The sequence below is a fragment of the Acipenser ruthenus genome, chromosome 36, assembly GCF_902713425.1.
Source record: "Acipenser ruthenus chromosome 36, fAciRut3.2 maternal haplotype, whole genome shotgun sequence".
Taxonomy (NCBI): Eukaryota; Metazoa; Chordata; class Actinopteri; order Acipenseriformes; family Acipenseridae; genus Acipenser; species Acipenser ruthenus.
The window spans coordinates 9,512,519-9,539,945 of record NC_081224.1 but is presented as its reverse complement, the minus strand read 5'-3'; the positions used below and the strand labels follow the sequence as shown (position 1 = coordinate 9,539,945).

At 43.3% G+C, this 27,427-nt stretch overlaps 1 protein-coding gene across 1 annotated transcript in view; it reads right to left on the bottom strand.

Moving 5' to 3' along the window:
* Positions 1-1,339: 1,339 nt before the first annotated feature.
* The window catches only part of LOC131706694 (uncharacterized), a 50,880-nt gene continuing 24,792 nt past the window's right edge, over positions 1,340-27,427 (bottom strand). Inside the window, exons 2-9 of the mRNA XM_059008280.1 lie at positions 26,201-26,246; positions 25,666-25,842; positions 13,182-13,405; positions 12,027-12,061; positions 11,440-11,478; positions 2,502-2,548; positions 2,375-2,420; positions 1,340-2,269 (exon numbers count right to left, since the gene is read on the bottom strand). Coding sequence (XP_058864263.1) covers positions 2,047-2,269; positions 2,375-2,420; positions 2,502-2,548; positions 11,440-11,478; positions 12,027-12,061; positions 13,182-13,405; positions 25,666-25,842; positions 26,201-26,231 — 822 coding nt within the window. The 5' untranslated portion in view covers positions 26,232-26,246 and the 3' untranslated portion in view covers positions 1,340-2,046. The remainder of the gene's footprint in view (positions 2,270-2,374; positions 2,421-2,501; positions 2,549-11,439; positions 11,479-12,026; positions 12,062-13,181; positions 13,406-25,665; positions 25,843-26,200; positions 26,247-27,427) is intronic.

Below are 27,427 nucleotides of genomic sequence, written 5' to 3'. Positions count from 1 at the left end.
GAGCCCGTTCCTTCTCCACCCTCGCCCCGCAGTGGTGGAATGACCTTCCTACAGATGTCAGGACTGCCCAGTCCCTGACCACCTTCAGGCACCTCCTCAAGACTAACCTCTTCAGAAAGCACCTGTTCAAACTCCTCTGTTTTTCCCCTGGGACACATATCACCCTTCCTTAAATGCGCTTTACTTGCTCTTATCTGCCCCCTATTTTACTGCATTTAATCCTGTACTTCAGAGTACTGTAATCTGCCAAGTGTTTAATCTGTAGTATTTTGTATTTAATTATATCCTGATGTAACTATCACTGACACTGTTATCTGCTGTATTATTGAATTGTATTTTGTCAGACTTGTACTTGTTTGAACCAAAGTCATTGTATTCATCATTGTATTTATCTTGCTCTTAATTGTATTATTACTTGCACTGTGATTCTTGAAATGTATTTTTGTTTACGACTGTAAGTCGCCCTGGATAAGGGTGTCTGCTAAGAAATAAATAATAATAATAATACACAGTTTCTCACTCAATTCTAATATTCTTTTGTCAATATAAATCGACGATAAGAAGCAGTACAGTACTTCAGGCAGGGGAAACCAGTCGCAGAGGTCCCGGTGCTGCCTAGCGCACAGGCCGGGTCGCTATACATGCAAATACACAGCCACTATGCTGTAATAAAACGCTATGCTATAGCAGGTAGGCTGATACTTGCACAAGCTGACTGTCCAGTTAAAGTGATGAGAAAAAAAAAAAAACATACAGCCAGCTATCCCGGTTTACCTACACATTTAATGTCATCATAAAAACAGGTTCTTGGATTTTTGCTGTGCTGACGTTAAAGCATTCTACATGAAAAAAAAAAAAAAAAAGATTTATCAAAATGTATAGCAGCTAAACATCATTGTGTATGGGGGAAAAAACAACAAATATAAATGATAAATTCACTGAACATTGATTCTTACCAAGAGTTGGCTTCTTTAGAAAGAAATGTGTAATTGGTTGGTTTTTTCTCTGTTTCATGTTAGCGCTGCACTGTAAACCAGAGTACAGAGTAACTTGGGAAACTGACTAATGAGAAACGTCTTTGTGGCGCAAATTTGACATACCCCAGTGTCTGTACAGCCCGAGATCACAGTAATGTGAAGAAATTAAAAATAATATTTTATATATCTCAATTTTACACTCTTAAAAACATAAAGTGGGTACTTTTTTTTTTGTTGTTTTCACAATGAAGAACTGCCTACGCGCCTGCATATGCGAACAAATTAGTCGCACTGTAGAGCTCTGTTAGGATGTTTTGTTTCCAATTTAGTTCCTGACAGGAATAGTTGCCGCAGTTATTATTATTATTATTACTGAGGTGTACTTGCCGCTCGCTGTGTAGGTGTTATTGTTTTCTGTAAAACATTGATATCCTGTCAGTTAACCCCTCCCTGCCGACGTTAAAAGCTTGTTTTAACGTTGTCTTTATTATGCTGACCAGAGACTAGCGCTTACAACTGTTTTGTCAATTTTCTACATTTTCTTTAAATTTTCAAATCAGTAAACCTAAACCTGGATAGTAGAACGAGACCCGGGTAGCGTCGGGTAATTTAGTTTACGGGTACCCGTGTCGACCTCTAATATATACCACCCTGAAAAAAAAAGATAAGGAGTCCCCCCTAACTGTCGTTTTTGTTCGGTTTCACATTCATTTTCTCTGCCATTTGTTTTTATTTGGCAGTGAAGCAGGTAGTCACATGACTTTCCCACAACTTTCATTGGTTGAATAATTTTATGATGTAATGTTGCTTCTACAAAATCAAAAGTCCTTTGAAGTTGCTTGCAACAAAGTTGCTCGAAATTGTAGCTTCCACATCACTTTCTACAAAGAATATCTCCCTTTCTACATTTTCCTAGCAACATGTAGACTAGTGCCCACTCGGCTTAAAGCACCTAAACCTCAAGCGCCTAAACCTCAACTTGCTGTTTTTTCTCTGCTGTTACTGCCAGTGAGATGACAGGACACAGTAATTAAGCACACTAGATGAGAAGTGTAGGAGGTGTTGGAATTTAAACACTTACATGTTGTGTGACGCTTGTTTGTGCACCTGGTCTCACGGCTTCAATGTTTTGCATTCTGCCGTTGAGTTCTTCTCTCCTGAGTTCTGAGAGCACAGAATTTAGAAAGCTTGACTTTCCGGAACCCACATTGCCCGTAATAAGAATATTAGTTGTGGAAGCCTTAGGGTGTGGTTGGTGGTTTTGTATTTCTTCTTGAAGTTTCATGTAAGCTCTGTAAAACAAGTGAAAACGAAAAGAAATGTCAAACTTTAAAAAGCTCAGTTTTACAAATATTTCAAAACATACAAAAATAATAAAAAAAAAACTGATCATTTACTCATCACTAAATTCATCTTCACGCCACGGCTCTGGTTTCGGCTCATCTGCAAAATGGGGAGAGATACATAAATACGCACAGCTCTGTTTCTTTCTGTGGTAAAGATGAGGCTTTTAATATGACTTACCTCTTGCCGGAGCAGATGACTGTCCTCCAAGACTGCCAAAAGAAAAACTAAATAGAAAAAGACAATGATAATCTCCATTTAAAAGAAGGGGCAGATTTTTTGCTGACATTTTGAGTTTTTTCTCATCTTATTTGGAACTCCAGTTGTATTTTTTTACAATTGAAATTTGAGATGGCGAGCCAGGAATCTGGCTGCGTTGGTTTAGAATTTCAATCAGAGAACCCGAAAGGACGTTTGAAGTGGAGATCTACGTTTTTTTGTTTCTGCGTGCTATGGTCTAGACTCAACCCGAGTAGTACTATTGAATTCAAATATCCTAGGATATATCAAGCAAAACTGGGAATCTGGTTGAGTCTTATTTGTTCTGTGGAATGATTACAACGCTGTGTACTGTGTAAATTGTATATCTGCTATAACCAGCAGCAGCATTTGCACCTCAGGAAGTTCTGGATTTGCTGTGGCATTTGCTGGAGTCTGCCTCCGTCAGCACATCTGCTGACAGGAATGCCGTTGCCAGCAGTACCGTTGCCAGCAGTAACGCAGCCAACATTGTCAATGGCAGCATTTCCACTGCCGGAATTGCCCCAACTGGAGGAGCCAGTATTGGAGCTGTCAGCATTTCTGCCGATGGCATTGCCATTAGCAGCATTTCCGCTGCAGGAATTGCCCCAGCTAAAGGAGCCAGCCGGGGAGCCGTTGGCTTTTCCACTGACGGCACTGCCACTGACAGCATTTCCACTGCTAGTGGTGCCACGGGAGGAGGAACTCTCCCAACCGTCAGCATTTTCGCTGACAGCAGTGCCCTTAGCAGCTTTTCTGCTGCAGGAATTAACGCAGCTGGTGGAGCCAGCCTGGAAGCTGTCAGCCTTTCCGCTGACAGCATTGGTATGGGGAACATTGCCGCCCATGGGGCCCTTAAGGTCTCTGTGTCTCTGGCTCAGGACTATGGGACTTTTGGGCTTTTAAGGGGGAAGTGGGCGGCCATGTGTGCTGCACACAAAGGGGGAGGGGGGGGATATGTGGCAGAGTGCCCCGCCCCTGTGTGTAATTTGTGTTATATGTTGTATGTAGTGTGTTTATTGTTGGTGTATATGTATTTTTGCACGGGATATAATGGGGCTATGCTGATTAAAATGGGTAACTGTATGGAAGCACAGGAAGTGCACACATTAGTTCATGTGCTGAGATTCAAGTGAGTGATTAATTAGTAATTGAATCCCGGCACAGATGTGTGTGTGTGTGTATATATATATATAGATGCACAAATCACTCTTGAGGTTGGAGAGAACAGGAGAGAGTCAGGAGAAATATAAATAAATTACTAACAAATGCTACGTGTTTTGGGTCTACACCAGCCCGCTACTTGTTGGAGGTCAGTGTTTTGTTTGTCTGTTTGTTTGGCCATTGTGCCGTTTATTTTGAGTGTTTTTGTTTTGTTCAACCGTTTTATTTGTTCATTTATAATTAAATCCACGCACTGGTGCATTCAATCACCATTCAGTTGTCTGTCTAGTTCCTGGTCTGACCTCACTACCCGAGCAGTCCGTCACACTGCACATGAGAATATAGATTCTAGTTTTTGACAACTGCCATTTTTTGTTTAAGGTAATAAATTGTTACCAGAACGAATCCCACTTGTGTGTTGCAATTGAGTTAGTAATAATTAAAACTATAGTATTCCGCCAGTCTATTTTTGAATCTAGAAGAAAAATGGTGAACTGCTATAATACAGTGGTTACAACACTATTTGTTTACACTATATTTTTGTTGATGCTGTTTTGTTGATTTGATTTACTGTTTTATGTTCACTGTTTGCTCTCTTTCTCTCTCACTCTGATGGAATGGGTTTAATTATGTGCAAGACTTTATTTCACCTTGTGAATGCAATTCATCCTTTTTGTATTGGTAGCCAAATTGAGCTTTTCTTACATGACCAGACCTATTTTATTTGCAATCTATTTGAAAACCCAAACTTTTTTTTTTGCCTGGTGTGCTTTTTAATGTTAGCCTTTAGGCGTAATTTGGGGGATGACGTAGAGGGCTCTCTCCCGCTTTGCGCTGCTTTTTCTTATCCTATATCCTTTTCTTTAGCCTGTCTTACCTTCCCTCCATGGCGTCCTTCCCGGTAACGTCCGCCGATCTCTTCCGGGTGGAAGCTGATCCCAGTTCAGCCTCATTTAGTATTTCCAGCCAACCACACAATGCAGCGCTCGCCTTGTCAATTATTAGGGCATGGCCAGCGCTGCTCCACGTATGTTATTTGCTGCCCCTCCTGTCTATCTCGCTCTCTTTTTCTACTTTAACCCAGCACTATTTCCGCTTCCTTGTCTGTGTTTGTTTTTTGGTGTTTGTTTTTTGTTGTTCGCTCCTTTCACTGCAGGCCATTTCTCTGCTCAGCGCTCGCAAGATAGTATCAGCTATTTTCCTACCTGCTCAGTCTGCGCCGTTCAAAGCACAGCGTCATTCTCAACTTGGTCCTCGTTTTCATCAGAAAGACTGTTTCAACGTCACCGCTGTACTGCAACTCTTTCCCACTGGCGCCTCGCACACCACAGTTACCACGGCAACGCCTCATCGAGTGACTACTGGGAGTGGTAAGTTGACATGGCGACCAGGCAGCTTTAACAGGCAATGCGAGCCTGTGCCTCACTACTGCAATCTTCTGGCTCCTGCTGCTGCGCTTTTGCAACATGAGAGCTTCAACTCACCGAATTGTGACATCTAAATTATTATTATTATTATTATTATTATTATTATTATTTATTTCTTAGCAGACGCCCTTATCCAGGGCGACTTACAATCGTAAGCAAATACTGCAGGCTCCTCTTCTATACCTACGTTAACTTACTTATATCATCACTAACTGTTCTAAAGCTAATGTTTTATACATAGACAAGGATTTTAATCGCAATAACCAAATATATGCTACCCTGCTTCACTGAAGCCAATAGTTTCAATTCCAATCACAACCTCTAGATGGCAGCATAACACCACAAGCTCTATATAATTTAAGCTGGTTTGCTATTGCTGCGAATCTTGCACACTCCAAACTTTCTATCAATTCCTGCAGTTCGTTGTCATTCCAAGGGATTCTCAGTACCCTCCTGAATTTTTCAAATCCAAACCCCATCCCCTCGAGGACCTCGTCATGAAGCCAAGCTTATCAGCTTTCTGAGATGTTAAGAATCCACCGTCACATTAATTTCCAGCTTCCCTGCATCAGGCCATTCCTGCAACCTTCTTGTTCCTGGATTTGCACTTCCTCATTTGCCCCCAACTTCATCAAGGCACTTAATATAACTTTCAAAGTCCATTTCATTCAATTTGAGCTACCAGTCACATACGGAAACTATGTGCTATGATTATCAACATTTCAGTCAAGCGTCCTCCTACCCCGCAATAGACAATACACTCTTAGACTGCTCCTGATCAAATCAATAGGTTTTGCAGCAGCCTCCGAGCAACGCATTCCCATCCTCTCAGGTTTTGCAGCGGCCTTAGATCTATGCATTCTTCATCTCTGCCCAAAGGCACCCCCATCTCCAACATCATCTAAAAACGCCTTAACTCTCAAATACCAATTTTCACCGCATTCAGCAGCTCTCTGCTCTCTACAGCAAGCCACTGCACACTACTGACAGCATTCCATCGTTTACCCCTCAGATCTCTGCCCGTTCAGCAGATCTTGCCTCTACTGTTAATATCTTCTCATTACAGCAAATCTCGGCTCCCTCTTCAGATCTGCTCACTATTGCAGCATACAAAAGTGGCTTTAGTTTACTGTTTAAATCTGCAACTGCTCTCCTCTAGAGCTTCCAACGCTCCAGCTTTCCACCAATACTTGGATCACAAATATATATATATATACACAGAGAGCTTGACTTCCTCAGCAATTTAGTCATATGTCCGCTCATCCTCTCAGATACTACAAGCTTTAATACATGGTACAAGACCGGAAATCGATTTATGAATTAAGGAGAATGATTGGAGTTGTGAAACCCAAATCTCTGATTTATGAGTTCACCTTTTCCATTCCAAACAGACATGATGGTAGCAAACCGCTGATCAATCCCGTATTAACTAACACAGGACGGTCGGCATTTCATCTCTCTGCCTTCGTTTTTAGAAACAACTCGGCAGTCGATTTCATATATTTTTTCAGGTCCAGCTGCCACCTCAGCCCTCAAACTCTGCAACACCAACATCTGCTGTTCAACTAAATACAACACTCTCCAACCTTCTGCAATCTGCTCATCACTACATGGCCACACTTAGCCCCAGTGACCAAATCTTCATTTACCACTGGATGGAAAACATTTACAACTTTCTGCACTCAAAACAAAATACATCCCATTCCGATTTAATGAGCAACGGATTCTAGCTTCCATCGCCCATGCAAGGGATTCTCTTCACTTAGCCCCTACTACCGTTAAAGCCTACATCTCCGGAATTCAGTATTTCTGCCGCCTCGTCTCCGTCCCTTCTCCAACACTCCTATCCATCCCATCAGTTTGCTTGACATTAAGAGAGATCCTCAAGAGCCCCCCCCCCCCCGCTGCTCCCTCCTGGCTCCCTATATCAATAGACATCCTTCACTCTTTAATCTCTACCCCCAGAAAAAGCTGCTCTGTCTATGCAATGTCCTGACCATGGAAGTATTATGTCTAACTGCTCTTGTGAAGCACTTCCTCTGCAAGACTCCTGAAGGAACAGAGTGCACCCTGTGAATTTACTGTGACAACACCAGTGATTTAACGGTTTAAAAAAAATAAATAAATAAAAAGCAAGAGTTACCAGAACATCAAGCATTAAGCCATTTGAACTATGAGGTTTTGTGAACCATTCCGTGCACCCAGATACTGGACTTTGGCCAGCTGTAGTAATTTTACTACAGAATACTACCCCTTGCAGTAAAAAAAAAAAGTTAACCATGCCCAGTGTTAAACATGGTGGAGGTTGTGTGATGGTCCACAAGTTTCACAGCCTGGTCCCAGAAGCAGACCCCAACCCGTGGCAAGTTCCTCCTTTCAATCAGCTGGTGTTCCACTAAACTCCACACTCTCCAGCCTCCTCCAGTCAGCCTGCAGCTTCAGGGAGAATTGCCTTCGCCCCTTCCACTCGCTCTTCTTATTCTACTGCCTGGTCTTCCTTCACCACATTCTGTGCCCAGATTCATATCTCTCTCACCACCTATAACCTTCAGCACCTCCTTGCCTTTATGACAGACCTCAGGCTATCCCTTAACCTGGCCCCTTCCTCCATCAGGAATTCTCTCAGGTATCCAGTAACAGTTCCCCGTCCCCCCCCTGCTCCTTTCAATCCCGGAGGTCCGTCTGAGAGTCTTGCATCCTCCTCTCCATCAAGACAACCAACCTCCTCGGAATCTCCAGTTTCCCAGCCATCAGCCTGCGGCACTTTGACCTCACTCAAGTCCCCGGAAATAACTTCCTCCTATTCATCAGGACTTAAAAAACAGACAGCTACATCAAGATCCAGAAGTTCCGCTACCTGGTCCCAGGAGCAGACCCCATCCCTCGTCTCGTACCACCCTTCAGCAAAACAATATTCAACTGAACAACTCTCTCTCCGGCCTCCTTCAATCAGCACGTGGATTCATGGAGTACGCTCTCGCCCCATCTACCCGTTCCTCCTACTCAACTGCCTGGTCTTCATTTACTCACATTTGCGAGCAAAAACAGATCTCTCATACTTCTTTCAACCTACAGCACCTCCTTGCCTTCATCACTCACCTCAGGCTGTCTCTACATTTAGCCCTCTCCTCTATTTAGATGCTACCTAGCGGGCATTCAGTATCAATTTCGCCTTCAATCTATCTCCTGTCGTCGGTTCTAGAGATGGCGGATCTCTAGAGAGAATGCTCAGAAGCATGAAGAAAAGCCTGCTCCCCTCCTCTCCATCAAAACCAATCTCTACAGACCTTCTCCTATATCTCATCACTGCTCTCCAGCAAGGATGCTTCAACCTATTCAACGACATCGTCATGGAAACCCAGTGCCTGACCGCCGCCTTTGGATTTCTCCAATGTGCAGAATTCTCAACTCCATCAACTTCCAGCTTCCCAGCTCTAGGCCTTAAGCGCTCTGATCTCTCTCAAATCCCCGGAAACCACTTTATCCTCCACATCAGATCTTCAAAAAATGGTCCATTTAAGCCAAGGATTCTGTGTCTTCAATCAGATCCCCTCTTCATCGACAGCTCCAGATCAATACTTACGAGACACTGGTTCTCATCCCGTTTATGCACCCTCTTGTCACGGATCGGGCTTCAAACTATTTCTCCCCCCATTCAATCCGGATCGGAGCAGCTACCTCCACGGCCAGGGCAGGAATCAATCAACACTTGATTAAGTCTATGGGGTGCTGGATCTCTTTAGCTGTTGAACTTTATATTAGATCATCCTCTGCAGACATCGCCACAGCTCACCAAGCACTCGTTAGCTTGCCCGGAGTGGGGGGCGCCCTCTCCGCCAGGCCCACCCGAGGTTTCCTCCCTCACTCCTCCCTCGTCTCAACCACTGCCGTCCGGCTGTTCCTCGCCGGCCTGAGGCTGCCTCCTGCCACATCCTATTCTTCTGCTCCTTATGCGCTAAGCCTTCCAGGCCTCAGCCTTGTTGTCCCATCTCCTCTCTTCCATTTCAGGTCCAGGACCATTTCAGCCCCCTCATGCAGTAGGCCGTGCCTCCACCTGCCGAGCGGGCCCCGACCAAGGAGGGGGGTTCTCTGATTTTGCCTCTCCTAAATGGACCGAGACAATTTTCCTAAACTCTCCACGCCACCCAGCTGCCAGCTTAGCTGCCTGAGGATGCTGCACTGAGTTGCGAAGGATCTGTCCTTTTGTCCTGTTCGTCCCCTTCCTGTCTCTTGCTCCACTAAACGCCCAGCAGCCAGAGGATGCTGCCTGACCCGTCAGGAGCGAGAGTCAGATTTGTTGTATGTTATGTGTCTAAACTTTGCTCTCTCTCTCTCACTTTTACGTCACCCAGCAGGCGGAGGATGCTGCCTGACCTGGCGGAAAGTGTTTATATCTAATCCTTTGCTCTTCTCATGTCTCCCTCTCTACGTCGCCCAGCAGCCAGAGGATGCTGCCTGACCCGACGAGAAGGGAAAACTCTTCGTCCCCCTATTTCGTCCCACTATCAGTATCTAACCTCAATGTTACTAAGCACCATTCCCAAACTCCATCCCCAATCTCGCCATCCCTCTCAAACTCGTTTCACTCTTAAACTCTCAAATCTCTCGCCCCTCTCAAGCCTCCTAACCAACCAGAGAAATCCTTTCATCTTGTCTCATTCTTAATATCTCACTCCCAATTTCGCCTCGTTTCAAGCCCTCGTAGGCATCCAGTGAATAAATAATGATTTTGCTATGTTATTTGTTTAATTATGTGAAAAAGAATACCTGTAAAAATGGGCTAGCCAGAGGGAGGGGCCAGGAGAAGACAGGGGTTTAAGGTTGGAAGCAGCTTCTTCTTTTGTGTGTTTTCCTGGTGCAAGTTGTAGGGGCTACAGATACAGGACAGTCTGCTTTCCTACAAGGATAGGGCAACTCGCTAAGCTTATGGTCCCCTGGAGCACAAATCTCCAGTGGTGCACATGTAGAATAGGGATCTGTATGGTTGGGGTCCCCTGGAACATCAGTATCGGATGGGGTAGATGTGTTTAACAGATAAGATTGGACATACTTAGCTGGGAGCAGCTAAGGTGAGAGGATTAACAGGACAAAGCAGGAGAAAAACAAGTACCCTGTTAAGGTGAACCAGATGTTCTAGAATGACTGGTCAGTCTCCAGAGTCTCATGTGCATGGGGGGTTTCTTTGTCTGTAGTTTGTTCAGAATCTACCATCCATCTTGAACCCAGACACGCTGTCTGTAATCCACGTGAACTGTTATGTTCAGAGCCTCACAACTCTGAAACTAGACTTTGTGTTTGTAAACTTTTGTATGCTGTTTCTTCTTTATAAAACTCTAAAAAGACAACCAGAGAGGTTTCGTGTTTCATCCAGGTCTGCAGCGTGCGGGAACAGTCTGCACTCACAGGTCAGCAGAGCAGCAGCAGCATTAAGGGCTATTCAGGGTCCAGGACGCGCAACCTACTCACGGTACAATCGAAAAATAATTGGTGCGCGTCTTGAGATGTGTGAGGCGCAAGATGTAGACACGAGCATCGAATCGTTAAGTTGAAACTTTGTAACTTTTTACTTCCATTTCTGTAAGGAGACATGGATGTATATACAGGACAGATATGTTAAATAAGAAAAAAATGAGGGGAAAGAGTGGGGACGCAGGTGGAAGTAAGAAAACACCTTTGAGCTGCTATCTGAATTTATCAAACACGGGCACAGATTTAAATGTGCCAGAGCAAGACGACGAGGTATGTATTGAAATAAATAAATAAATCAAACAAGTACAGTATATGCAGGCTTGCCATAAGGAATTAAGGAGTAGGAGTAATAAGAAATAAACAAGTACGTTAAATATTCATGAACAGAAAATAATTCTAGCTTGAGAGAATCTTTATCCCATCTAGCTTTCATTTTTTTGTCACAAAATAAAAACAGACATATTTATTTCATGACATATTGCCATATTATGTAAGTTTGTATATATAGGCTAGATATAATTACGTATTCACAGATGAACTTGAAGATATCTTATTGTTATATGTGTTTGATAGATACAATCATGTTAATGTCTTATTCATTTTTAGTTAAAAGTAATATACTTTGACATAACAATGAAGTTTGAAACCTTTGTTTCCAATGTTTTTTCTTATGATTATTATTTTATTACAAGTAGCCTGTGCTGTGAAGAAGTTATGATTATAATTTTAAAACCCAGCACCACCAGACAATGCTGAAGAGAGTGAAAGTATTTGCAGCAACACAGAAAGTGCATCTGTAGGTCAGCTGGATTACGCACCTGTTGAAGCAGTCATTGAGTCCCTGGTAGGACCACAAGCTAGGAAGAAGAGAAAGTTTAGATCCTGTGGAAGAAGCTTTGCTAGACAGGCTAAAAAATAGATACATCAAAAGAAAAAAAGGAGGATGAATCTTTTGCAAAATTAATCTCTGTTTCTCTCAGCAAACTCTGAGTGAGGTAGGTCCCTGGCAAGGTTCTGAATTCATCAGCTTCTGTATGACATGTTGCAGATGGATTGTACCTAGATCTTGGCACATACTCCCTCAAATGCGTCATTAAACTCCAGTACATCAAACACCTCTACTTCATACTTCCCTGAGGAATCCTCGGAAGAGCATCTTTCCCAAACCAGTCTGCACTTACCACATGCAACAAATTGGCATTATACTGACTTATAAATATCCTACAAAAACTAATCATTGGAATGTAAATGCTGCCACTTGTTGATGTTCACTTACAAAATTATAAAACTATATTATTTGGTGTGTTGGGTATAATATTGTTACCGTAAAGGACTGGGAACTTGCTGCTCTAGGGTACTGTGGAGCAGTGTTAGTAAAGCGTAAGTAAAACCTAATAGTACTTACCTTGACTTGCTGCTAGGGGACCCGCTGTCCGTGTCCTTGTATAGGAAACAAAAAAAGGGGAAAAGTTGAGTGTTTTAACAAAATTGAAGACCATGGGATATAGCATGGGAAAAGGGTAGCATTGATATGAAATGTTATATCTCTTTATTTTTGTAAAGAGTGCCCAATGTTTTCTGCAGTATTTTAAAAGTTAAGTTTAATTTTCTTTTGAGTGGCAGCTTCTCGTATTGTTGGCTGCATGGCTTCATGAGAAAGAACGTGTGCACGCGTGTGTCCACCCTGGTATTTAGACCTGCAGGGGTGTGTGTCCATTGATGAATAGGAATAGGACTGGGAACTACTGCTGCTGTAAGGGTGCTGTGACTACTAGAGGTTTTTTTCTCTTACAGGCCAGTTTGAATGCATGCTCTATGCATTTATTAATTTTATTTTTTTGTTTTGTTCTTGTTTTGCCTGTAAATAGTTTGACTGTCCCTTGCTTTTAAACCACACCAGCTGTGGTCCTGAGGAGCTCTCTCTGTTTTGTAAAGATTTTTTTTTCAAATAAATAAAAACAATTTTTGGACTTCTGTTGTGTGAGAACTCTTCAGTCTTCAGCACCATCAGGACCCTTCCTTTAGCCTGCTGATTCTTAACTATACAGGATAACACCCACTAATTTACAGAAGAAGTTTTCACAGAAACATATTGTACATTTCATCTTGAGAATAACAATTATATTACTTGATATTCTACAGTAGATCTATTTCCAGTGCAGTATTTATCACCTTGATTGAGTGAGTCACTGCAGCTCAGTTTCAGAGAAGATCTACATACTGTAGCACTAGTGTCTGATTAGCATGTTACAGAAAAGCAGCCCGAATCTGTGCACATTACCTTGTACAACAGCCAGCCAGATTGCATGAAAGCAGTTAATGAAAGAAATGTCACTCTGCTTTCTGTCTGGTGTTAAACAGGATATATTATATATTCTTTATTTCTCAGCCTCCTGAGCCCCTTTCCAATTACCCTTTTATCTAAACTCATCTAGCCAAAGACAGAGTAAGCAGATCAGACAATGTAATGTCTGTTGCAGGCAGCTAGAACAGCAGAGCAGCTCCTAAACACAGATCTATCAAACAATAAAGAATGACAATTATATTTAAAGCTTCTTACTGTTTGCTGCTCTCCTTTTATTACGCGAACAAGCTTCTTCACAGACTTCTTGTTTTCCTCACAGTCACACAGTTGTTGCTTACAGTCATTTTCAAACCAGTAGCATGCAACGATGGGTAACTCATTAGGGATCCCCAAGGGCCAGGGTCTGGGGTAGAGATCACTGGAGTCTGGTTTTTCATATGGTGTTAATTTCCTAAATATAACCACTGCAGCATAGGAATCTTAAAAACAAAACAAAACAGAACTTGTTTTTAATTTTAAAAATGTACAATCCATCCACGTTTTCTACAGTCAGCACTCACATATCCGACCCTAAAACATTTTGACTTCAGTGACGGATAAACGAGTGTGACGCATATCTGATTATTTCATCTGATTTGACATGTATGTAGGTGAGCACGTTGTAACCACAACCCCCTGCCCTACACAAATACACAAACACATTTCATATGGAAAGAAAAAATATGTCTTGGGTTTGAGGACTGTACAGGGAGATGTATATTGAAGTGCGGTTTCTTCTTTTCTTGGCACTGTTGCCGTTTTCTTTCTTATTTTTTTCTTTTATCTGACATATCACAAGAGATGGCTCGTGAGGATGGTAGATCATTCATGGAAGATTTGATTCAGCAGGGTCAAGGCAGGATATTTACAGCAATCTATCTCGAATGTTTAAGTATTTGAAGACGGTTCTCCTGTTAGTTTTATTTTTCATCAGGAGGGGTCTTTCATTGATTTTGTCATTGAAATTTGTTCGCACATGAGTTGGGGGAATAACACAGCAGTAAAAGACAAAGACTTGTCAGTTTTTTCAGGGAACATAAAAAAGATACAACGTCAAATACATAACTGAAAGGACTGTGTTTTAAAATACAGTAAGTATTTTGATGTACTGTAGTTAGTTTTGTTGGTACAATACTATATTTTAAACAGAAGTATTTTAATTCAGAACGATATGATTCTGAAAATATCACTTGCCAAAAGAGACGACATGTGGACTGTAATACAGTACATACTTTTAAATCCAGTACATATTGTAGCAGTATATAAAATTCCCCAATTAGCAACCCAACAGCAAAATTAAATTAAAATGTTACCCATACCATAACTGCGTAAAACATAAAAGGCAATGCAATTTAGCAAAAGATTAAAAGAAACACCAGTTTCCAGAACTAAAACAGTATCCAAAGTCAGTATTCAAAATTGCAGAATATAGTGCTCGATAAGGTCCTAATGTCACAGTTCACTTGCAAATGAAAATGCACAAAAACAACTAAAGATCACAGATTTAAAAAAAGAAAATGCATCACAGTATCTAAAACTGTTTAATGAGTAACTTTTACATTACAGTCGCTGGTCTCATTCGCTTTGTTTTGGCTGCATTTTCATCAGGTGAAACTGGAGGAAGCGCTGTGTAACTGCACAATAATAAAGACCAAAAAAAAACGTGGGTTGTGACGGATAATGAAATTAATTGTGACATTGAAGAGATGGGCTTTGTATCATAAAACTTGTGACGGAGTTGGAAATCGCGTGTGACGGGTAAGAGCATTCATTGGTTATATATATATATATATGAAGATATATGAAGATTCATCAAGGGAGAATGAAATGCTTGAGGGAGAAGGGACAAGGGCCTCGCATTGATCAGTACTTCTTACGAAGTCAGTCAAGTCAGTCGAATGAAATCCAGCGACAGGAAGCAAACCACAGTTCGCAGGATATCAGCACCCCTGTCATAGATGTGAGGAGGACTTGCATGGACACAGTTAGTGATGAACCTAATGATCCTTGTGAACCCGGTCAGACAAACCAGCATAAGAGAGAAAAGAACCTCAACGGGCACAAGCCTGGAGTTAAATGGCCAAGAGCTTGTGAGAAAACTGCATGGGACACAGTAAACACAGATCTCTGCGTTGCATTGGAAAGATTAAGTGGAACAGTTGAAAAGAAGCTGGATAAATTTGGGGACATCATCTACGCATATGGAAGTGAGAGGTTTGGAGTTGAAAAAAGGAAGGAAAAAGTACAAACTATTCCTGGAAAGTCTAGACGGCAGCAAGAGATTGAACGCTTAGTTAGAGAAAGGAGACAGCTGAGGAACCAATGGAGAAGAGCAGAACAAAGTCAGAAGGAGGGACTCAATCTCTTACAAAGGGTCATAAAAGATAAGCTTGCAACATTGCGCAGAGCTGAGCGCCTACGGAAACGCTACAAAAAGAAGGAGCGTGCGAGAGCTAACTTTTATAAAGACCCATTCAAATTTGTAAAGAAGTTATTCACCAGTGAGAAGAATGGCACACTAAAAGCATCTAAGGTTGAGCTGGAGAGATATTTGGAGGAAACACATACAGATTCAAAAAGGCAGGAGCCTATGTCAATTCCGTCAGACATCCCACCTATCAATCCACCAGAATACCAAATGGAGGACTGTGCACCTAAGTGGAAAGAAATAGAGCAAGCTATGAAAAAAGCAAGGGCTTCATCATCTCCAGGGCCTAATGGAGTTCCGTACAGAGTGTACAAGAGTGCTTCAGGAGTTCTACGAATTCTGTGGAAATTGATGAAAGTGGCATGGGAAAAACAGGTTGTACCAAGAGCATGGCGCCGAGCAGGTGGAGTCTTTATACCTAAAGAAAAAGATTCTACAAGCATCAGTCAGTTTCGTCCCATTTCCCTATTAAACGTAGAAGGCAAGATTTGCTTCAGCATTATTGCTCAGAGATTGTCAGCTTACCTATTAAAGAACTGCTTCATTGACACTTCAATACAAAAAGCGGGCATTCCAGGTTTCCCAGGTTGCTTAGAACACATCAATGTGATCTGGCAACAAATTCAATCAGCTAAAAAGGAGAGGAAGGAGCTCCATGTGACATTCCTGGATTTGGCTAATGCATATGGTTCAGTGCCACATGAACTACTTTGGGCAGCATTTGATTTTTTCAGTGTACCGATGACAATAACAAATTTAGTGAAAGCCTATTTTGGAGATTTGCAATTCAGTTTTTCAACTTCAGAATTCAGCACTACATGGCAATGCCTAGAGGTTGGAATAATGGCAGGATGCACCATTTCTCCACTGGCTTTTACCATGGCAATGCAAGTAATCATTAGGGCATCAAAATGGGTAGTAGGAGGAGAGCGCTTGGCTTCTGGAATGCGACTACCACCAATTCGAGCATACATGGATGACATGACAACCATGACTACAACAGTAGCCTGCACTAATCGATTATTGGGCAAATTAACCAATAACATTGAATGGGCACGAATGCAATTCAAGCCCACTAAATCAAGGAGCATCTCTATAATTAAAGGCAAAGTAGTAGATAAAACATTCTTCATTAATGGTGAGGCAATACCAACAGTGTCTGAGAAGCCAGTGAAGAGTCTTGGGAGATGGTACGATCTAAAGGACACAGTTCGTGTGGGAGAAGTTAGACAACAAGCAGTGGAAGGGTTGAAGAGCATAGACAGCTGCGCTCTACCAGGTAAACTAAAACTCTGGTGCTTTCAGTTTGGTCTACTGCCGAGGTTGCTGTGGCCACTGACTGTGTACGAGGTTTCTTTGACAACAGTAGAGAAGCTGGAAGCTTTAATCAGTTCATACATCAGGAAATGGTTGGGAGTTCCACGCTGCCTCAGCAGAGTGGGGCTTTATGGTAAAGGAATACTGCAGCTACCAGTCTCTGCTCTAACCGAGGAGTTTAAGTGCGCCAAGGTCAGACTGGAAATGACTTTAGTAGAGTCACGCGATAAATGCGTAAGGGAGGCAGCACCTGTGTTGAAAACTGGAAGAAAGTGGGCGGCAAAGAAAGCTGTGGAAGATGCAAAGGCTGCCCTTCGAATTGGTGATATCATGGGGCAAGTTCAGCATGGAAGAGGGGGTCTTGGTTTCAGTTCAACTCCTCCTACATGGCACAAGGCGGCCCCAGCTCAAAGGAGGAAGCTGGTAGTCAACGAGGTGCAAAAGCAGGAGGAGAGGATGAGGTGTATAAAGGCCATTTCCCAGGCCAAGCAGGGAGAATGGATGAGATGGGAGAGTGTGGAACAACGCAAGATTGGCTGGAAAGACCTATGGTCAATGGAACAGAGCAGGATCAGTTTCCTCATCAGGTCAACATATGATGTTCTCCCATCACCACAGAACCTAAACCTCTGGGTAGGAGAGGATCCCTCATGTCCTTTGTGTTCATCACCTGCAACATTAAGGCACATTTTGACAGGATGTAAGGTGGCTCTTAGCCAAGGACGGTTTACTTGGCGCCATGACCAGGTGCTGCGATGTTTGGCCTTAGCATTGGAAGACAAGCGTAACATGACCAATGAGTTGTCACCTGTTCCATCAAAACATTACACACAAAAGACAACATTCCTCCGCCCAGGAGAGCAACCACCAAGAAAAGGTGTTAAAACCAATTCTCGCCCAGGACAACTGGAAGCTGCTAGAGACTGGAAAATGCTGGCAGATGTTGGTCAACGGCTTATTTTTCCACCTGAGATTGCCACCACTAACCTTCGACCAGATATTGTCTTGTGGTCTAGATCAGCACGCCTTGTTCACCTGGTAGAGTTAACAGTGCCATGGGAGGATGCTGTAGATGAGGCGTATGAGAGGAAGAAACTGCGGTATGCTCAACTAGCCACTGAAGCGGAACAGCGAGGATGGAGAGTTCGGGTTTACCCAGTGGAAGTGGGTTGTCGAGGATTTGTGGCACACTCTACAACCCGGTTTCTCAGAGACGTCGGATTCAGTGGCCAAGAGTTGCGTCGCACAGTGAAGAACTTATCTGAAGCAGCAGAGAGGAGCAGCAACTGGCTGTGGTTGAGACGGAAAGATTCTGGCTGGGGACAGGTAAGTAAGCTGGGCTGAGTTGAGTGGGGGACGTAGGGGGGTGATGCTGGGACGCCAGAATCACCGTCGAGCCCTCTTGAGGTGTCGTGGGCTAGTCGACGAAACACTGAGGATGGAAGGTGCCCACTTGAAAACCCCAGAGATGTACCCTACTTAGCTCAATCCAGACGGTTGTCATGCTGATGCGCTGGGGAGGCCGCACTTTGGTTGATCCCCGGAGCCAGCATCGCAGCCGTTGTGTGTGCTGATGCGCCAGGGAGGCAAAATAAGCTGATCCCTGGAGCCAGCATTACACTTCAGCCATTAACACCAGACAGAAGGATATCTACATCATCATATGGAAGGAAACGTAAATGGATGGAGACACATATGGATCACATTAGTTTACTGTAAAGCTACGTCTTAGTTGGTGCTTATCTTGGCGAGAGCCGAGTTCAAATCAGCATGAAGTTTTAACATCTACTCTCGTGTAATGGAAATCAATTATATATATATATATATATATATATATATATTGTAATATAGCGGGTTGTGAGAGACGGCAGGGAGGGGGTTAAAACCTCCCTGCAAAGGAAAAATTAAGAAAAACATGGAGAATGCACAGTTTTGTATTGCTTTATTGTTTATTTAATTTTCTAATTGATTTGTTAATTGTTTTATTATCAATGATCATCCACACCTGGGCTTTATTGGGGGAATTATACCCAGGTGCAGGGTTTAAAAGGAGAGCAGGTAGTCTGCTCGAGGCTGCTGAGTAGAAGGAGGCAGAAGAGGTGCTCTGTCTCCGAGTAGCCAGAGAAGAAAAGTAAGTGCAGTGTCAAATCTGGGTGTTTAAGTTTGTGGTTTTTGAAAAGTCGGGAAAACAGCTTAGCTGTCCCGTGTTAGGAAGGGTGTTCCTGTGTGTTAGTTAGTGCTCGTACAGAGCTAGGTGTTTATTTTGTGTATTTGTTTTATTTTGGTGTTTATTAAACAATTAGCGCAACCGCGCAAGAAAATCAATTTCTGTGTGCTGGGTCGTATTTTTAAAGGGGCACGAACCTGAGTGAGTGCGAATCGTGTTACATATGGTGGCAGAATGTGTGGGCGCCCCTACGACCCTAGAAATGGAGAGCATCGAGGAGTTATTTGCGCGAATCAATCGCAATACTGCTGCTCAAAGAGAGCAGATTGCAAGAATGGAGAGACAGATGAGCGAGTGGGGGTTGGCACCACTGAAGAAAAGGGAGCCAACAGAATTGGAGCTGTTGCTCCAGAGATGGGAGCAGGCTAGCGCAGCTCCGCAATCTCCCGAGCCAGAGGGGGAGGAGCCGCCGCTGCCGGAGCCCAGAGGGGAGGAGCCGCCGCTGCCGGAGCCCAGAGGGGAGGAGCCGCCGCTGCCAGAGCCCAGAGGGGAGGAGCCGCCGCTGCCGGAGCCCAGAGGGGAGGAGCCGCCGCTGCCGGAGCCCAGAGGGGAGGAGCCGCCGCTGCCGGAGCCCAGAGGGGAGGAGCCGCCGCTGCCAGAGCCCAGAGGGGAGGAGCCGCCGCTTCCGGAGCCCAGAGGGGAGGAGCCGCCGCTGCCGGAGCCCAGAGGGGAGGAGCCGCCGCTGCCGGAGCCCAGAGGGGAGGAGCCACCGCTGCCGGAGCCCAGAGGGGAGGAGCTGGCCCTGCCGGAGCCCAAAGGGGAGGAGCTGTCGCTTCCGGAGCCTAGGGAGGAGGTGAAAAGCATACCTCCACCGCAGCCCCGACCACCACCCCTACGGTCCAGTCCGGCGTCGCTGCGTCCAGTCCCTTACCCCTTGCTCCTGGACACCCTGTCGGTTAGCCTGGACCTCCCTTCACTTGACCTGGAGCCCAGGAGTCGGCAGAATCGGGCACAGTTCTCCACCTGGTCCCCTGCTCCGCTCCTCCCGGACATTAAGACGTCGCTGTGCTGCTCCCAGACGTCGCATACGCTCCCCCTGGTCACTACTTTGCTTCCCCTTGCTGACCGGACGTCGCTGCACTGGGTCCCAGCTGCAGACCTCTGCCCGCTACTGCAGCCTCCAGTGCTCCGGTTGTCGTTCCGGTCGCCCCTGACAAACCGGTGGGGTCCCTCGTCGCCGGTGTGCGGTCCCTACCTGGCTGAGCCGGGATGTGGACCGATCCACCCTCGAGTTCGCCCGTGGAAGAGGGCGAAAATGGACTTTTGTGGACTCGAGGGTGGGTGGTTGTGTTTTAGGGGAGGAGGTGGCCGTCTCGTGGCCTGTGTCTTGTAAAGACAAGGGGGGGGATGTGTAATATAGCGGGTTGTGAGAGACGGCAGGGAGGGGGTTAAAACCTCCCTGCAAAGGAAAAAGAAAGAAAAACATGTGAGAATGCACAGTTTTGTATTGCTTTATTGTTTATTTAATTTTCTAATTGATTTGTTAATTGTTTTATTATTAATGATCATCTGCACCTGGGCTTTATTGGGGGAATTAGACCCAGGTGCAGGGTTTAAAAGGAGAGCAGGTAGTCTGCTCGAGGCTGCTGAGTAGAAGGAGGCACAAGAGGTGCTCTGTCTCCGAGTAGCCAGAGAAGAAAAGTAAGTGCGGTGTCAAATCTGGGTGTTTAAGTTTGTGGTTTTTGAAAAGTCGGGAAAACAGCTTAGCTGTCCTGTGTTAGGAAGGGTGTTCCTGTGTGTTAGTTAGTGCTCGTACAGAGCTAGGTGTTTATTTTGTGAATTTGTTTTATTTTGGTGTTTATTAAACAATTAGCGCAACCGCGCAAAAAAATCCATTTCTGTGTGCTGGGTCGTATTTTTAAAGGGGCACGAACCTGAGTGAGTGCGAATCGTGTTACATATGGTGGCAGAATGTGTGGGCGCCCCTACGACCCTAGAAATGGAGAGCATCGAGGAGTTATTTGCGCGAATCAATCGCAATACTGCTGCTCAAAGAGAGCAGATTGCAAGAATGGAGAGACAGATGAGCGAGTGGGGGTTGGCACCACTGAAGAAAAGGGAGCCAACAGAATTGGAGCTGTTGCTCCAGAGATGGGAGCAGGCTAGCGCAGCTCCGCAATCTCCCGAGCCAGAGGGGGAGGAGCCGCCGCTGCCGGAGCCCAGAGGGGAGGAGCCGCCGCTGCCAGAGCCCAGAGGGGAGGAGCCGCCGCTGCCGGAGCCCAGAGGGGAGGAGCCGCCGCTGCCGGAGCCCAGAGGGGAGGAGCCGCCGCTGCCGGAGCCCAGAGGGGAGGAGCCGCCGCTGCCGGAGCCCAGAGGGGAGGAGCCACCGCTGCCGGAGCCCAGAGGGGAGGAGCTGGCCCTGCCGGAGCCCAGAGGGGAGGAGCTGTCGCTTCCGGAGCCTAGGGAGGAGGTGAAAAGCATACCTCCACCACAGCCCCGACCACCACCCCTACGGTCCAGTCCGGCGTCGCTGCGTCCAGTCCCTTACCCCTTGCTCCTGGACACCCTGTCGGTTAGCCTGGACCTCCCTTCACTTGACCTGGAGCCCAGGAGTCGGCAGAATCGGGCACAGTTCTCCACCTGGTCCCCTGCTCCGCTCCTCCCGGACATTAAGACGTCGCTGTGCTGCTCCCAGACGTCGCATACGCTCCCCCTGGTCACTACTTCGCTTCCCCTTGCTGACCGGACGTCGCTGCACTGGGTCCCAGCTGCAGACCTCTGCCCGCTACTGCAGCCTCCAGTGCTCCGGTTGTCGTTCCGGTCGCCCCTGACAAACCGGTGGGGTCCCTCGTCGCCGGTGTGCGGTCCCTACCTGGCTGAGCCGGGATGTGGACCGATCCACCCTCGAGTTCGCCCGTGGAAGAGGGCGAAAATGGACTTTTGTGGACTCGAGGGTGGGTGGTTGTGTTTTAGGGGAGGAGGTGGCCGTCTCGTGGCCTGTGTCTTGTAAAGACAAAGGGGGGGATATGTAATATAGCGGGTTGTGAGAGACGGCAGGGAGGGGGTTAAAACCTCCCTGCAAAGGAAAAAGAAAGAAAAACATGTGAGAATGCACAGTTTTGTATTGCTTTATTGTTTATTTAATTTTCTAATTGATTTGTTAATTGTTTTATTATTAATGATCATCTGCACCTGGGCTTTATTGGGGGAATTAGACCCAGGTGCAGGGTTTAAAAGGAGAGCAGGTAGTCTGCTCGAGGCTGCTGAGTAGAAGGAGGCAGAAGAGGTGCTCTGTCTCCGAGTAGCCAGAGAAGAAAAGTAAGTGCGGTGTCAAATCTGGGTGTTTAAGTTTGTGGTTTTTGAAAAGTCGGGAAAACAGCTTAGCTGTCCTGTGTTAGGAAGGGTGTTCCTGTGTGTTAGTTAGTGCTCGTACAGAGCTAGGTGTTTATTTTGTGAATTTGTTTTATTTTGGTGTTTATTAAACAATTAGCGCAACCGCGCAAGAAAATCCATTTCTGTGTGCTGGGTCGTATTTTTAAAGGGGCACGAACCTGAGTGAGTGCGAATCGTGTTACAATATATATATATATATATATATATATATATATATATATACACAGTGCCTTGCAAAAGTATTCAGACCCCTGACCAATTCTCTCATATTACTGAATTACAAATGGTACATTGAAATTTCGTTCTGTTTGATATTTTATTTTAAATCACTGAAACTCAAAATCAATTATTGTAAGGTGACATTGGTTTTATGTTGGGAAATATTTTGAGTGGCACTGAAATATCTTGCTTGCATAAGTATTCAACCCCTGTGCTATGGAAGCTCCCAGTTTATACCGATGAAAGAAATTGCCCTAACAAGGACACAATTACTCACCATTGGCCTCCACCTGTGAACCATTAAAGTTGCTGTCACATTTTCTGGATAAAAACCCCACTGTTGAAGGATCATTGGTCAGGCTGTGAATCTGAAGGAAAATGAAGACCAAAGAGCATTCTACAGAAGTTAGAGATAAAGTAATACAAATTTATAGATTAGGGAAAGGGTACAAAATAATATCCAAGTGTTTGGATATCCCAGTAAGCACAGTTGGATCAATCAGGAAGAGGAAGCTGCATCACACCACCCAGGCACTGCCAAGAAAAGGCTGTCCCTCAAAACTCAGCGCTCAAACAAGAAGGAGACTTGTGAGAGAAGCCACAGAGAGGCCAACAATCACTTTGAAGGAACACTGCCCATGCCTCAAGACACACCATCCCTACAGTGAAGTATGGTGGTGGCAGCATCATGCTGTGGGGATGCTTCTCATCAGCAGGGACTGGGCATCTTGTTAAAATTGAAGGAAGAATGGATGGAGCAAAATACAGGGAAATACTGCAAGAGAACCTGCTTCAGTCCACTAAAAAACTGAAGCTTGGGAGGAAATTCACCTTTCAGCAGGACAATGATCCCAAGCACAAGGCCAAAGCAACATTGGAGTGGCTCAAGAACAAAAAGGTGAATGTCCTACAGTGGCCCAGTCAAAGTCTTGATCTCAATCCCATTGAGAATCTGTGGCACTATTTGAAAATTGAGGTCCACAAGCGTTGTCCAACCAGCCTGAACAATCTGGAGCACATCTGCCAAGAAAAATGGGCCAAAATCACTCCGACACTGTGTGCAAAGCTGGTACATACTTACCCCAAAAGACTTAAAGCTGTTATTGCAGCAAAAGGTGGCTCTACCAAATATTAATGTGTGGGGGTTGATTACTTATGCAAGCAAGATATTTCAGTTTTTTATTTTTCTTAAAAATATTTCCCAACATAAAACCAATGTCACCTTACAACAATTGATTTTGAGTTTCAGTGTTTTAAAATAAAATATCAAACAGAACAAAATTTCAATGTACCATTTGTAATTCAGTAATATGAGAGAATTGGTCAGGGGTCTGAATACTTTTGCAAGGCACTGTGTATGTATGTATGTGTGTGTATATATATATATATATATATATATATATATATATATATATATATATATATATATATATATATATATATATATATATAATGGGATTGATTTCATTCTTAATACAAGGGCAGTAAAACGTGACTGACGTGTATCTGGGTAACGGATATCCGAGTGCTGACTGTATTAACATGACATAGTTTTTCCTGCCATGCACTCCTTGCTGATTTGTGGTGTCAAGTTTAAATTTGTATGAGCTCCAGGTTGGGTTTACTACTGTTAAAAGTTTAGCCATTCACTGAGTATTTAAACTAACCCAGGAAGCATTATCTTTCTGTTTTTCTTCTTTCAGCTTTGGTACTAAAGGGCGAGCTCTGCTTTGAAAGGACTTGCACACACAGCGTAGTTCATCAAAGAAGAAGGCTAGCCACCACCAGACATGGATCTATATTGTATGCCAGAAAGTTTCACTGTATTACGAGCCCCACAGAAATCCTGTATTTTATTGATGGTAAAGGTAGACATATATGGGAGGTGAAAGTAACAAAAATTAAATAATGAATGACAATTCCTGAAATGTTAAATTTAAGCAAGTATCGAATATTGAATTTTAGCCTCAAATAATAAATACTGGCATTAAATATTAAATTCATGTATCAAATATTACATTTTAACATCAAATAATAGATTCAACATTGAATATTAAATGCAGGCATTGACTGTTAAATACTACCATTGAATGTTAAATGCAACAGTCGAATGTTAAACAACAAGACCATTTTTAATTTCTACAGACGGCACAAGACAGCTACCGTATTTCAGTTTGAAAATCAAAGCCTCTCATTGGCTGAACAGGTTAACAGGTAACAAGGAGGAACACCGATCTCCCCGATGTGGAAGGGGTGGGAACGGGCGGGGCGGATGGGATTGATTGATAGTTTGCAAGTGCAAGCATCGAATGGATAAAAAACACATCGAATGACAAAGTGCACAACGAATGCATAAAAGACACACTGACTGGATAAAGCCTACATCGAATGGATGAAAGACACATGAATGTATAAAGCTCATATTTAAGCTCATATGCTAGTTTTTAACATTTGACTGTTGCATTTAACATTCGATGGTAGTATTTAACATTCAATGCTTGCATTTAATATTCAATGTTGAATTTATTATTTGATGTTAAACTTTAACATTTGATACATGAATTTAATATTTAATGCTAGTATTTATTATATGATGATAAAATTAAATATTCGATACTTGCTTAAATTTAACATTTAATTAATTCATTATTTAATTTGTTACTTTTACCTCCCATAGACATTTACAGTAAAGCATGGTTTATTTAAATTACAGGTACTAGTATTTCATTTTATTTTTTAAAAGCTCTGTACCAGCATAGTGTATGATGAAGCAAATAAAGTAGTTTTTATATCAATCCAGGCTGTCTTTCCAATATAAATGCAGTATCTAACTTGGGTATTTGATTTAATATAGATTTATTTCTATTGAAGTCAATCTCAGTACCAGCTCAACAGTGGCACCAGACAGATTTAAATGAATTTACACTTTCGCTGCAGGGGGGAGGTTGGGGTATTTAAAGTGGCTGTATAAACGAGTGTTCAGTTGCTTCCTCTTTCTAGCAATAATTTGCTAATAAAAGGCAATAACAAAGATTTGAAAGCCTTGGATATGAAACTTTAAAAAATATAATATATTAGAGGCTCATCCATTTCCAGTTCAGCTGTGTGACAGGTATGGTTATGCATTTTGCAGCTTTATTAATGAGATGTTCAATTAACATAGCTAATATACTTACTGTTATTTCCAGCACTATTCAGTGCACTCTTAATGTCATGAAAAACCCGGGTAACTTCATGAACATACAGAAAAGACTTAATGTCAGTACAAGCTGATACTTCACAATTTCCTTTTTCTTCAATCTTCCTTGTAAATTGTTCACAGATCTCTGTATTTCGTCCTCCATGTTCATACACTAAAATTCAGAAACAAAAAGAAATTTAGCCGATTGATATAAATGTACAACAGTTTCTTACAGCACAGCCAATTTCCTGTCCGCACCTTTCCTCTTAATTGTAATAACTTTCCTTTTTACTATTATGTTCAGACAGGGAGATGTATATTGGTCAATTATCTACGTCCTCAGAATTGACTCTTGTTTTATTATTATATCTCCAGGGTGTTTCTATTCCTGAGTCAGCTCTCCACCTGCCCTTGAATTTGGGCTTGATTCTGATCAGACAAGAAGGGAACATTTACAGAGCTGAATCCAGCTACTCCAAAAACAAACCCAATATAGTTTTATTTTATGAAGTACATATAAATGATATTACCTTTAAACACTCTGGTTTTGAACCATGCCATTTTGTTCTTCTTCTCCTATAAAGAAAAAAACACAATCATTGCATTTCCCCTCAATGCTAATCATGAAGAATATGTAAGACAGGGTTGCCACCCCGCCGGTATTTTACCGGACTTTCCGGTATTTTTATGTACTTTGACCCCCTGTACGGTTTTTTTGGAAGATGTCCGGTAATTCTAAGCATTCTAATGTATTGGATATGTTCTTAAAAAATGTGTTACAATAAACAATTTAATATAACATGTTGTGCTTGTATGAGTGAAATTCAAATACTGTAACACAGCGGTGTGTAAATGCACCAGAAAGAATTGAGGTAACAACGTAAGCCACCAAAACGCTGTGCCGTGATGTTTTTCTTGTGTGCTCACCGCTGTGTGTTATCTGGTGTGAGCATGCGCGCTGCGTTTGAGAGCCCTTTGAATGAAGAAGCACGAAACTATGAAGTAGCATACTGTAACGCTAAGCGCAAAACTATTAAGTAGCATACTGTAACGTTAGTCACAATGGCAGAGACAAATGAAGAAGAAGACAATAGGAGGGGATAGGGCGTCCGGTATTTTTGTATCTCAAAGGTGGCAACCCTAATGTAAGAACATTACAACTCTTAATATGACTGAATTAAACCAGATGCCATTCATGTGAAATGCTACATCTCTTTATTTTTGTAGACTGGCCAATTCTTTCTGCAGTATTGTAAAAAATGAAGTTTCGTTGTCTTTATCTTTTGAGCGGCAACTCACATTGTCAGTTAATTTATTTGTCTCTATTAGAGTCGTGCTATCTCCGCTCTTTTGGAATTGCCAATAAAATTGCAGATTAAACTACTTTGAATAACAATATGGACATATTCATAATATTAACTATGATATTTTCTTTTAATTTTCCAAGGGTCTGAAACACTGCTACTATCAGCCATTTATCTTAATTCAAAAGAAAACAAAAGACATGAGTATTATATGAAGCACAAACAGGGAAAGGATAATTGAACACCAACAGTAAGTCACCAAAAACAAGAAACTCACCGCCGGATCGACCAAAGCCCATTCAGCAGTACTACCATGACCCAGTCAATCAAACAAAGCACCAGGATCAGCCATAAGTCACAGGCCAAACTTCCCAATTGTCATTACCATGCACAAAAAAGCAAAAAAGAGCGGAGATAGCACGACTCTATCAAGAACCAGAGCCACAAAAAATG